General features: G+C 43.5%; 1 protein-coding gene across 2 annotated transcripts in view; it reads right to left on the bottom strand.

Annotated features, from left to right (window-relative positions):
• Positions 1-13,982, bottom strand: part of slc23a2 (solute carrier family 23 member 2) — a 75,779-nt gene that overhangs the window by 12,654 nt on the left and 49,143 nt on the right. For both annotated transcript variants that reach the window (XM_076270691.1, XM_076270692.1), the window contains exons 6-9: positions 12,178-12,266; positions 10,526-10,593; positions 8,608-8,789; positions 3,910-4,030 (exon numbers count right to left, since the gene is read on the bottom strand). In XM_076270691.1, coding sequence (XP_076126806.1) covers positions 3,910-4,030; positions 8,608-8,789; positions 10,526-10,593; positions 12,178-12,266 — 460 coding nt within the window. The remainder of the gene's footprint in view (positions 1-3,909; positions 4,031-8,607; positions 8,790-10,525; positions 10,594-12,177; positions 12,267-13,982) is intronic.

Genomic DNA, 13,982 nt, shown 5'->3' with positions numbered 1-13,982 from the left:
GAGACCTACAAAGTCCCGCCACGCCAACTGGGGGGAACTTTAGATGGGTCAGAACACGTAAACAAAGAGGCTCTCGCGGAGGAGTTTGAGCCAGGCTAAAGCTAACTCCACATCGACTCGCTCTTCCAAGTCTTTTCCTCACCAATGTTCACTCCCTGTCGAACAAAATGGATGAACTGCGGCTGCAGATCACCACACACAGACTGATTGTGGACTGCAATATCATGATTTTTACAGAAACTTGGCTTAACAGCGAAACACCCAACAGCGCAATATCAAGCTAGCTGGACGCTACATCCTACATGCAGATAGAACAGCTGTTGTCCCCCACCTTGGACACTCTGATCACCGGTCATTGTTTCTACTGCCCAAGTATTCAGCACTCATCAAACGTGTGAAACCAACAGTGAGGACAGTCCAAGTGTGGCCATAGGGAGCTGACTTGGCACTTTAGCAGCGTTTAGAAAACACTGACTGGAGAATGTTCGCAACTCAGGTCACCCATTACCTCCACACGGACATTGACTCATACGCCTCCTCTGTTCTGGACTGTATCAACTCCAACATCAACAGTGTCACCACCCTCAAATGCATTACCACTTTCCCTAATCAGAAGCCATGGATGAACAGTGAGGTCAGACTCCTGCTGAAGGCACGAGACATCGCATTCAGATCAGGTGATGCTCAAGCCTATAGCTCATCCAGGGCTAACCTGAAAAGGGGCATCAAAAAGGCAAAGCACAAGCACAAGCTAAAGATCGAGGATCACTTCAAGAACAACTCTGACCCCCGACCCATGTGGCAAGGCATCCAGGCCATCACAGACTACAAAATTACTAACTCATCCCCCTCCACCACCGACACCTCCTTGCCTGATGGTGGAGGGGGTGGAGTTTTGTAGTCTGTGATGGTCTGGATTCCTTACCACATGCGTCGGGGGTCAGACACCACCTTGCCTGATAGTGCCCGTGCCAAAACACTCTACAGCAACGAGCCTTAAAGGAATTATCCGGAGTAAAATGCACTTTAGATCAATTTACGGATGATTGGGAGTACATACGTTGAGTTGACATCAAAATCATGTCATTCGGATGTGTTTTGAGAAAGTTCGATTTTACCGTTTTTAATCAAAACTCGTTAGCGTGGAAGTGAGAAAGGCATATTATTTCGCCGCTACAAAACGCTATTTTTATACCTACCTAGAGTTTTGACTAAAAACGCTAAAATCGAACTCTCAAAACACATCCGAATGACATGATTTTGATGTCAACTCAACGTATGTACTCCCAATCATCCGTAAATTGATCTAAAGTGCATTTTACTCCGGATAATTCCTTTAATGACTACCATCCAGTTGCACTCACCCCCTTCATCATGAAGTGCTTCGAGAGGCTAGTCCTGGCCCACCTCACCCTCACTGGACCCCTTCCAATTCACCTCAGTGTTTCCCATACATTGACTTATTTGTGGTGGCCCACCACAATATCAACATTGACCACCACACAATGAGATTCCTGGTTGTACTAAATTGTGCTTAAATCTGGTTAGAATCATAACCACACTGCACTAATTTGTTAAAAGCTGTTGCATTCAAGTTAATTCTGCAAACCTACCACCATAAATACAATTCAATTCTGTGGGAAACACTGTACCTACCGTCAGAACAGGAGCACAGAGGATGCCATCTCTACAGTCAGCACAGGAGCACAGAGGATGCCATCTCAAAGGCTCTTCACTCCACTCTGTCCCACCTTGACAATAGCAACACCTATGTGAGAATGCTGTTCATTGACTTCAGATCAGCATTTAACACCATCATCCCCTCCAAACTGATCACCAAACTGGGCATCAATACCTCCCTCTGTTACTGGATTCTGGACTTCCTAAACAACAGACCGCAGTCTGTTAGGTTAGATAACCTCACTTCCTCAACCCTCATCCTGAACGCCGGCATACCACAGGGCTGTGTGCTTAGCCCTCTCCTTTACTCCCTCTTCACCTACAACCCCGATAAAGAAGGCTCACCAGCATCTCTTCTTCCTGAGAAGACTAAAGAAGGTCCACCTGTCTCCTCAGATCCTGTTGAACTTCTACCGCTGTACCATCGAGAGCATCCTCACCAACTGTGTCACTGTATGGTATGGCAATTGCTCTGCCACCGACTGGAAAGCACTGCAGAGGGTGGTCAAAACTGCCCAACGCACTGGAAAGCACTGCAGAGGATGGTGTAAACTGCCCAATGCATCACCGGCTCCTCACTCCCCTCCATCAAGGCCATCCAGGGCAAGCGATGCTTACGTAAGGCGCGCAGCATCATCAAAGACTGTTCTCACGCCAACCACAGACTGTTTACCCCACTCCCCTCCAGGAGGTGTCAACCAAACAAGCCAACTGTAAACCATACCACCTCCTTAACTGTATACTACTGTCTACACTGCACTATATATCTTATACTGTTTATACGGCACCAGCCTTTACTGTGTATATCACATTGCACTTTTCTTCTTTTGAGCACTTCTGGTTAGACGCAAACTGCATTTCATTGTCTCTGTACTTGTACAATGACAATAAAGTTGTATCTAATCTAATTTAATCTAATCTAACATTTAGCAAAATAACCCCAAATTGCATCACACTGGATGAGCAGGGGAAACATGCTCTGATCTTGGGAGACGATCCCAACATCTTCCTACCCACCCTATTCTCCAGCCAACAATGGGCGTCGCCATGACACCTCAGTATTCAGAAATCCGCTTTTCTATTTCCGTCCGAATTTGAGCTGTATTGATTTTAATGTGGCGGTAGACAGTGCTTGGCGTATCCTAAGCCATGTAAAAGCAATATTTTATATTTCTGTCAGTCATACATTATATAGAATATCCATATTGAGTGCAGAATTGTCAACGAGATAGCTGACCCGATAATGATACATTCGCACATGCGTGTGTGTCTTCTGTGCCTGGAGGAATGTGTGTGTGTGTGTGTGTGTGTGTGTGTCTTCTGTGACTGGAGGAATGTATGTATGTGTGTGTGTGTGTGCACTGAGGACAACACCACAGACAGTGTGTGTTTAGTTGCGCTAGGACACTCTACAAATACAGCCTGTAAACCATGCAGATAATTAGCAGACTTAATGTCCCGAAGAGAGTGTTGTGCAACATGAAATGTTATCAAACCCTCAAAAAAATTCCACCAAAAAATGCTTGGTATTTTCCTACCTACTTAATATTGCATCTTAAATAAGACAGTTCATGGTAGCTTCTATAATTAAATAGTTCCCTCACTCTCCACCTCAAGCTGGTGCGTGGAGAGGGCTCTGGCACATAACTAACACGCATCACCCAGGTAGGAGCTACACACTAGTGATGGTTAGCGGGAGATAGAAGATATTGTTGATGGTTAGCAGGGTTCCCCCTTCAGTGTAAAGTGCTTTGGGTTCTTTGATAAAGCGCTATAGAAATGCAAGATATTGTTGATGGTTAGCAGGGTTCCCCCTTCAGGGTAAAGTGCTTTGGGTTCTTTGATAATAAAGCGCTATAGAAATGCAAGATATTGTTGATGGTTAGCAGGGTTCCCCCTTCAGTGTAAAGAGCTTTGGGTTTTTTGATAAAGTGCTATAGAAATAAGATGTTGCTGTTGTTGATCTAATCTGCTCATGATGATCACTTATGATCAGAGCGTCTCTCTCCTTAAGTGAATGTGCTTGATGTGTGTGTGTTTGCCAGTGATATAATCCACCTAACACCTGGACATAGATCTGCCTCTGTCTCTACACAGCACTGATCACATTTATATCAAATGGCCCCTTATTAGAGAGAGAGAGTCTTTGTGTCAATGTGTGAACAGTGGAGTGAGTTAGCAACTGTGTGTGTGTGTGTCTGTCTGTCTGTGTACGTGTGCGGGACTTACTGGGAACATCTTGAAGAGCTGCAGCCGGTACGAGGTCCATCCCTTCTTGGCCTTGTAGATGGGCAGAGGCAGCTGGACATTACGGGCGTACTGGGAGAACAGCAGGACTAGGAAGATGGTCCTGAAGAGAGAGAGAGAAAGAGAGATGGAGGGAAAGAGAGGGAGGGAGGGGGGGAGGAAGAGAGAGAGAGAGAGAGAGAGAGAGAGAGAAAGAGAGAGAGAGAGAGAAAGGAGGAGTAGAGAGAAACAGATGGAAGAAGAAAGTCAGCCCGTTTGTATCTTTAAAAGAAGTGTCATTAAAAATGCTCTTAATTTAAAATCACATTAAGCAACACCACGCCAGTATTCAGTGGGGGCAGATAGTGTGTGTATTCTGTGTGTGGATCTGTGTCCTTTACATCATAGTGGGGGGGGATCTACACACACATAACTGCTTAGTTAACTGGTGTTGGTGTACCAGTGTAGAGGTGTCGTATCGTATGAGATGTGAGATGTCTGCTCCCTCAGTGGTCGGAGGCGGAGGCAGACACACACACACACACACACACACTGAGGACTAACTTCACTGCAGAGAAAGTGATTAATGACTCTGGGGTGACTCTGCATTAAAGTTAATCCTCAGCGTGACCTAGTGTGTGCCACACACACACACACACACACACACACACACACACACACACACACACACACACACACACACACACACACACACACACACACACACACACACACACACACACACACTTACAGCCAGGCTTGGAATTTCATAATCTTAGGGGCAAAGCCACTTGGCCTTCAGTTGGGCATATTTGGCAGGGGGCACAAAGGCCACACGTCAGGGCATCAAGGCCAAAGTTAACTATACAGTAGGCTACATAAAATGTTGCATTTAGCCTATTCACAGCAGTAGACCTGCATCACTGTATGAAACATTACAAAAACATAAAACATGACATACATAGAACTGTAAATCATCTGATTTTAATATTTGCAGATATATAGGCTATATTTCACATTTATTTTCTATATGGCCTGTTATGAAATCATGTATTGAACAATTTAAGCACAGCTCAGCTTTAAGAAACTCAAATAGCCTACATGCATGCTTAGCATTTTGTGATCATAAGGCTACTTTCACTCAGATATCTAGGCGATATTTGTAACATTTGTTTTGTATTTGGCCTGTGATGAAATCATGTATTGAACACTTTGTGAAACTTAAAGCCAAAGTTGGAGACATGCATGTAGAAATTTGGTACAAATTCAAAACCGGATTACTCTGGAATGGCTAAATGTACAGGGGAATGCGTTGCACCTTTGTGTTCGGCAAGGTCTGCTGTTTATTCTGATATGGTTTGTCATGTGTTGAGGGAAGAGTTTGTGAAGTATTCCACCGAGATGAATGGGTAAGGAGGTGGGCGCAGAACTGTTTGATTAAATGAAAGTTACTTTTCTCGCGAACCATTTACCACAGCAACTAGTGGCTAACATTGTTTAAAAGCTGAGAAAAAAATTCTACTTCGCGAGTAGATCAATAGAGAAGAATTTGGATGCACTTTCTTTCTTGTTGTGCGCTGTCACTTTCTCCACTGCTGTGAATGCTTAAAGATTATTTTGACAGCCCATCTAGCTAAATAAAATTCGCTATTAGTTGGATGCAAAGCAGAATATTGAAAGAAGGGGGCACCAAGGCCACAGTGGCCTGTGAACCTCCGATTTTCAAAGGGGCATAAGGGCCAACGCAAGGGGCAATGACAGCCATGGCGGCCGTGAAATTCCAACCCTGCTTACAGCGTGGCAATACCCCAATGCTTGCCACACACAAACACACACACACACGCAAGCACACACACACACACACACACACACACTTACAGCATGGCGATACCCCAGTGTTTGCCACACACACACACACACACACACTTACAGCATGGCGATGCCCCAGTGTTTGCCACACACACACACTTACAGCATGGCGATGCCCCAGTGTTTGCCACACACACACACACACACACACTTACAGCATGGCGATGCCCCAGTGTTTGCCACACACACACACACACTTACAGCATGGCGATGCCCCAGTGTTTGCCACACACACACACACACTTACAGCATGGCGATGCCCCAGTGTTTGCCACACACACACACTTACAGCATTGCGATGCCCCAGTGTTTGCTACACACACACACACACACACACTTACAGCATGGCGATGCCCCAGTGTTTGCCACACACACACACACACACACACACACACACAGACTTACAGCATGGCGATGCCCCAGTGTTTGCCACACACACACACAAACACACACACACTTACAGCATGGCGATGCCCCAGTGTTTGCCACACACACACACAAACACACACACACTTACAGCATGGCGATGCCCCAGTGTTTGCCACACACACACACACACACACACACTTACAGAATGGCGATGCCCCAGTGTTTGCCCAGGGATTAAAGTGAAAGAAAATCGTTTGACTGAACTTTTTTCAGGCCATAAGTCATACGTTGTTCATATCTACCTATAGAGATAGCACCCCTTTTGCGGTCGCGACCTATTGGTTTTTAATGTACAAAAAGATGCAAACAGCAAAGTAAAGGGAGTATTCGCCTTATTCACACGGCGGCCATTGTTTAAACCAAAACGAGGCTACAGGGTACACTTACTATATAATTAATGCCACCTACAGGTGAATGCATAGAACATGACAATCCTATGGTTTGTGTACCCTGTAGCCTCGTTTTAGCCGCCAATGGCCGCCATGTGAATAAGGCGAATTGAATGTTCTTGATTGAGATTGAGTTTTCCTGATGAACAAAAATATATTTTAGTACCATCCCTGACCATTGCTGATTAGCCATTGCTGTTCTTTTCTACTGCAGCAATATTGTAGAAAGGCTTTAACACACTCTTATTGAATTACTTCAGGCCAAAAGTGTTTAAAGGGGAGATTTTTTTCTTGTTAATATGCAATTCAACACCAAGTAAAAAAAAAAAAGTTTGCAAGACTTCCCATCTCCTCATTAAAGTAACGAATCAGAACATTCTAGAAATTGTTTATATTTCCATTTGTTGCCTCATCCGCATTTAATGAAAACATGGTAATTTTGAGTTTTACAGACAACTCAGTTTTCCAATGAGCAGTCTCTCAGTCTGTGTGTGCTCATGCAGGAGGTCTGCGCGTTTGATAACGACAATGCTTTTGTCTTCAGCAACAGATTGTATAAGGTTGACAAGAGGTTGCGATATGGTGAGGGACAGGTCGTGTTGCGCTATGAAAGAACATGCGTAGCCTACTTTCTAAACGTAAAAACGGTCAGCCATAGATAAACGTAGCCTACCTGTCGTGGTGGCTAGTTGCACCAGGTAGGGAAGATGTCCTGAAGTGCACGAACGTTAACCTTATGGCGGTCTTCTGATTGGTGTCGTGCTAAAACGTTTTCCTATTGCATCCATAAACATTTTTCTTGCAGCGAACCGCGCAAAAGCAAACCCCTGGCACTTTAATTTCTTTACACCATGGCTTGTTATTTCTCCCCCCTGCCCATCTCCATTTATTTTTTAACTTTTGACACCTGCCTTGCCTTCCTTTAGCAACAACGCATCCATGACAGCTAGTGGCCTTGCCAAATAGACGCACACAAATCATGACGCTAATATGCGAGGTTCTGGTAGGCCTACTGGTTATGGTTTTGTGCTATAAATTAATAATATTTTATAGCAAAGTTTTAAGTTGACTATTTTAATTGTATGGTTATTTTTTGTCAACATACACTCACAACCTACTGTCGTTAAAAGTGAGGCCTAAGCAAAATAGGCTACAAGGCTGTCTGTGCGTCACAAACAGACTGACCCCCTTACTCAACAGTTTGCGATGATGACAGTGATATTATTATTATTTTTATGCTAACACGCTCAGTCAAAACCTTCCATCGCAAATTGTGAAAAACATTGTTGTACATGTCATAACAGACGGGATAATAAATTGCATAGGCTACGGATATTGCGTCGCTTTACACATAATGTTAGTTGCATTGATTAAAAACTGTAACAATAATAGTAGCCTACATCGGGTGGCATAGCAGGCTATCTGTTCAAGTCATAGGTGACACCCAAAATGAATGACCTCCCCTGACAAGAATTTGCGATAGTAAGAAATTGTCTACATTGATGCACGGAAAGAACACAGCCTACGCTTCTTCTCCGAATTCGCACATAGAGCTCACAATATCATATCCAAAAAAGTTAAACGGATTGGCCAACCTCATCAGCTGTCTCTAATGTGTCACTATAATCCAACTTTTAGACCGTTATAGTCCTCCATATGTGTTCTTTTTTTTTAAGCAAACGCCCGAGACAAGTGTGTAGCTACAACATAAACAAAGCGAAACTCATGACTGACGTAGGCTATCTTCTTGAGCGGTCACTGATTGAGACACAGAAAGTTCTCAAGAACATTTACCATCACACACATTAATTCATCGGACCTAATATTTGTAGTTGCCTTAAAAAAGGAAAAGCAAAGGTGATAGTCCCCCCCCTCCTATTTTTTTTCTCATCGGATCTGCATCGATCTCAAATATGACATTTCTAAAATCAAATTGACGGAAATCCGTCCTACGACGGAGAACTTTAATCCTTGTGTTTGCCACACACACACACACAAACACACACACACTTACAGCATGGCGATGCCCCAGTGTTTTCCTGCGCGCTCGCCGGCTGCCTGGAAGCCGGACAGTCCAATGAGGGCCACGGTGGGGGTGATGGTCAGGGGCCCAATGTATTTCAGCAACACCCCTGGCAGACCCAGCGCCCCGATACACACCTCGATCAACGAGGAGAAGATGATCGCCCCCTGGATCTGTGCAGAGAGAGAGGGAGAGAGGGATGGAGAGAGAGACGGAGAGAGGGATGGAGAGAGAGAGAGGGATGGAGAGAGGGAGAGAGAGAGATTTACCGTTTATTCTGTGTTCAAACTTTATAATCACAATGCTGTCATACTGTATTCTTCCTTTTAGGTCACTACTGAGCCATTTGCAGCACTGGCTTTGGCAACACTGCACTCAAACAGGCATGCTAATAAAGCACCCTTTGAGTTTGAATGAGAGGGAGAGAGATATTATATCACTACTTATATTAATGCTCTGGCAATATTGAATCTTCTGTCATGCCAATAAATATTATTGAATTTAATCAAATTTAATTGAGAGAGAAAGAGAGAGAGAGAGCATAAAATCAGAATAAATGGACTGAAAGAAATACTAAATGAAAATCAAGAATCATTAAAGGGAGAGAGAAAGAGGGAGAAAGAGGGAGAGGGAGAAAGAGAGAGAAAGCAAAAAAGAGAGAGGGAGAGAGAGATAGGAGAAAAAGAGGGAGGGAGAGGGAAACTCTCTCTCACCTTCCCTTCCAACCAACACACACTCATTCGCCCAGCCACTCTCTGATCCTTTCTTCCAGAGACCCTTTTGCCATCTCTCCTCCTTCATTCCCCTATTATTTATTCCTTTATTTCTTTCTTTCTTCCTCTTTTTCCTTAACTCTCCTCCCTTCTGATCAGTTCTTCTCTTACTCTCCTCTTCTCCCTTCTCTTGTAGGCACATTCTGCTGAGTCACCATCACCAAGTAACTCTGAGCTCTTGTAGGCACATTCTGCTGAGTCACCATCACCAAGTAACTCTGAGCTCTTGTAGACACATTCTGCTGAGTCACCATCACCAAGTAACTCTGAGCTCTTGTAGACACATTCTGCTGAGACACCATCACCAAGTAACTCTGAGCTCTTGTAGACACATTCTGCTGAGACACCATCACCAAGTAACTCTGAGCTCTTGTAGACACATTCTGCTGTCACCATCACCAAGTAACTCTGAGTCTCACCACCAGTCACAGAGCCACTGCGACGTGTGTGTGTGTGTGTGTGTGTGTGTGTGTGTGTGTGTGTGTGCCCATTTAGAGAGACATCTCTCTAAATGGGCACACCCTCAGCAGAAAACACAGGGACAGATCGAGCCTAAAGCGCTGAGTCTCTGTGTGTGTGTGTGTGCGCGTGTGTGTGCGTTTCTCTGAATGGACACTGGGTGGGCTGTATCCAGTCCAGACCTGTCTAAGTGGGAGAAACTCTGATAGCATCTGCAGTGTGGGCTTATGGACTCACAAGAGCCTATCAGACAAACATGTGAGATCATTGTTTTACAAACATTGCACCCACTCATGCACGTCACACACACACACCGCACGTCACACACACACACCGCACGTCACACACCAAAAGCAATTGTGGCTTCAGATCAGCCTGATGCTTCTGTTGGCCCCGACAGCTCGTGGAACTCTGTAGGGAACTCTTCAACCCTCATTTCAAGGGCTACTCAGAGCTAAACGAATTTAGCCTCATTTAGGCTAACGACTTTTAAATCATTTTGCTAATTGAATACTAAACATGGTGGCGACGCGGCCACACATCACACAAAGGCTTTAGTTCATACTCCAAATACATCACTTACTGCTCATCACTTCCATTAGGGCCCATCAAATCTTCTTCTTCCTGCACACACGCGCACACACACACACACACACACACACACACACACACCGTACCTCTCGTATTCGTGGATGCCAGATGTGTTCTGTATGAAGCAGTTCGGTACTGTTGGAGCTCTGAATATCTGTAGTGACACACAAACAAGTGTAAATAAGAACATAGGGTGTACACACAAGCACACACGCACACACAAGCACACACACAAACACACATGCACACACACAAACACACAAACACACATTGCACCTTACACAAGCACACACATACACACACACAAACACACACACAAACACACATTGCACCTTACACAAGCACACACACACACACACACACACACACACACACACACACACACACACACACACACACACACACACACACACACACACACACACACACACACACACACACACACACACACACACACACACACACACACACACACACACACTAGGGCTGGGATAAACGATTATTTTTTAAACGATTAATCTAGCGATTATTTTTTCAATGCATCGATTAATCTAACGATTCATTTTTTCAGTCCGATTCGATTTCGATTCGATTATCTCCCCATTAATTCACTAATAGCAACTTATACATGTTTATTTACACATCTGAATGAAAAAACATGAATTCTTTAACATTGCAATATATGTTTATTGCTCTTAAGATTCCAAAATAAAAGACTATACAAGTGCAAAGTAATGCATTCTTAGTCAGAGGTAGCATTCAATAAAGTTCAGTAGTGTAGGCCTATGTCTAATTGAGTGCCTGTCATTTTAAGACGTTCGTGTGGGTATCCTTGCAATTAACATTAACACAGTTAAAAGGCTGCTGATGTGTGGATGCAATTCATAATGTAGTTCAAATAACGGTTCGAATTTGTGCAGCATGGTCACGATGCTAAGCGGATGCTAAGCGGATTTAATAGCAATTTAGCCCACTGTGTTCTATGCAGTGCTTCTATGTGGCAACAACAATCCTTCAACAATCGTGAATATTTTGTTAAATGCACATGCAGAGGAGGAGCAGTGGGCTCGTTACGAGAGAGAGCGGGCGGGGCGAGGAAAGGCTGTGTGAGTAAAAAGTGCAGCTCAATGAAATTATTTTATCTTATCTTTAATTTAAATAGTAGGCCTACAACATAGAACATCAATGTGTGGTGGCCGGTTTTGATTTCGTGGTGCCCAGCCACAGATTAGTCAACGTATGGAAAACACTGAAGGTGTAAAATTAAAAATATTTAGCAGCACACTTGATGAATCGACGCTCATATTTTTCGTTGACGTCATCGATTACGTCAACGCGTTGTCCCAGCCCTAACACACACACACACACACACACACACACACACACACACACACGGTAGGTGTCAGAGCTAGAACAAGATCTGAGTCAATGTTGACTGATGTTGATCTCAGTCATGCCTGACCCAAATCAATGATGCTTTAATAGAAAAAGAAATACAAAAGAACTCTTTGATTTGAATTATGTGTGTGTGTGTGTGTGTGTGTGTGTGTGTGTGTGTGTGTGTGTGTGTGTGTGCATGCATTGGGTGTGACTGAGAGGTGCTTGTGAAATTTTGTGAGAAAATGTGATTGTGGAAAACGTCATTATGTCAAGAAAATGACATAACATGCATGTGTGTGTGTCTGTGTGCGTGCGTGTGCCTGTGTGTGTGTGGAAGAGAGGCAGTTTTGAGTATCACCTGTATTATTGCATTTCCATTTATCCAGGGACAGAATGGCTCTAGCTGGGGCTAAGAAGGCAAACGCACTGGCCTGGAAAAGAGGCAGACTGCAACACACAAACACAAAAAAATGTCAGGTGGCGCAACCAAAAGTTTCTTTTAAAAAGAGTGTCTACAGTGCTTAACACATTATTATTTTGTAGTTGACCTTTGTATTAAAAGTAACTTATGAATGCTTTATTGTAGAGGGCTAATAGAACAATTAGGTACAGCACATTTAAACCATTTCTTCACTTTAATCTACTATTTCTTGGTTTAAATAAGTATTTTACCTGGTTGCACCACCTGCCACTTTTGCTACTAATTATACCTGCATCTTCTTGGACACCTATATAACCTTAGACTTTGCTAGCAAGTTCATCCATTCAATTTTCCAATACAATAAAGAGTTTTATTAAAATAACTTTTTCTTAGTTTTACATTGGTTTTACCACCAACTGTGAAGACAAAGTAGCTTTTTTTTTATCAATATTTGAGAGAAGTTTTACGTTTTACTCATCAGTTGGGGTCCTCTTGATTGAATTTCCCCTGGGGATCAATAAAGTATCTATCGATTTATCTATCTACAATTTAAGAGCTAGTAAACTAGTAAATAAAATTAAATAATACAATTATGCCCCCATATTTATTTTTAATTTCCTTACCTTATTCTATATTTAATACTTTTCACATAGTGAACAGTAATGGACTCGGACACAGAAATCTGCATGTCACGTCACTGACCCATGTATCAATCACCAAGCACCAAGATAATCCTCCAGGAGTTTGCAGTACCCTCATCTCACCTCTAGATGGCCCCACACCACAGCGAGCCCTGTGATCGTAAGCCTTACATCACTAACCTCTATGACACCAGTGTGCGTGATGATACACCTCTGCACTACCTCATGGTCTACCAAAGAACACTGATCCTGGATCATTGCACCTTACTAACTTGATTCCCCTCATGGAGTCAAAAGCACATATGACTGATATGGTTTAGCGTTGGCTCTGCTTAGAGGGGAGTTTCACAAGATAGATAGATAGATAGATACTTTATTGATCTATCTATCTATCTATCTATCTATCTATCTTGTGAAGCTCCCCTCTAAGCAGAGCTTCACAAGAATGGCCCTTCACCCAAAGATGTTCTCAGACCACACACACACACACTCAGCAGCCAAAACCGTAACCACAACAGTCATATGACACATACAAGGGAAGTGTGCAGGAGTTGAGGAAATGTCAAGTGTGGAAAAATGTCCCCAAACAAAAGACGACCATGTCGCAAGACCTCACCACTCCACTGTCAAACTCTGATACTCTTCCGTGAGTACGGCAGACTCAGTTACTCCCCATGAGTCCTCATAAGGACATTAGGATCTACAGGTGACTGACAGACAGACAGACCTAATAGACAAACAGACAGACCTATCTAATAGACAAAGACAGACAGATCGAACAGTCAGACAGTCAGACCTAATAGACACAGAAAATGGAAATGGCTGCCATTGTATTAACTTGAATAAATACAAAGATTTGTATAAAAGGCATCCAAAGAGGTTCAAGAAGTCTGTTTAGAGTAAAAATATGCGTGTGTGTGTGTGTGAGTGTAAGTGTGTGCGTGAGTGTAAGTGTAAGTGTGCGTGTGAGTGTGTGTGAGTGTGAGTGTAAGTGTGTGTGTGAGTGTGCGTGTGAGTATAAGCGTGCGTGTGAGTGTAAGCGTGTGCGTGTGAGTGTAAAGTGTGTGTGTGAGTGTAAGTGTGTGTGTGAGTGTGTGTATG

Source organism: Alosa pseudoharengus, unplaced genomic scaffold (genome assembly GCF_046254945.1).
Source record: "Alosa pseudoharengus isolate Yale_2024_CS ecotype anadromous, Long Island Sound unplaced genomic scaffold, YU_APseudo_1.1 YU_APseudo_1.1_scf_6, whole genome shotgun sequence".
Taxonomy (NCBI): Eukaryota; Metazoa; Chordata; class Actinopteri; order Clupeiformes; family Clupeidae; genus Alosa; species Alosa pseudoharengus.
This window is presented reverse-complemented; position numbering and strand designations above follow the sequence as displayed.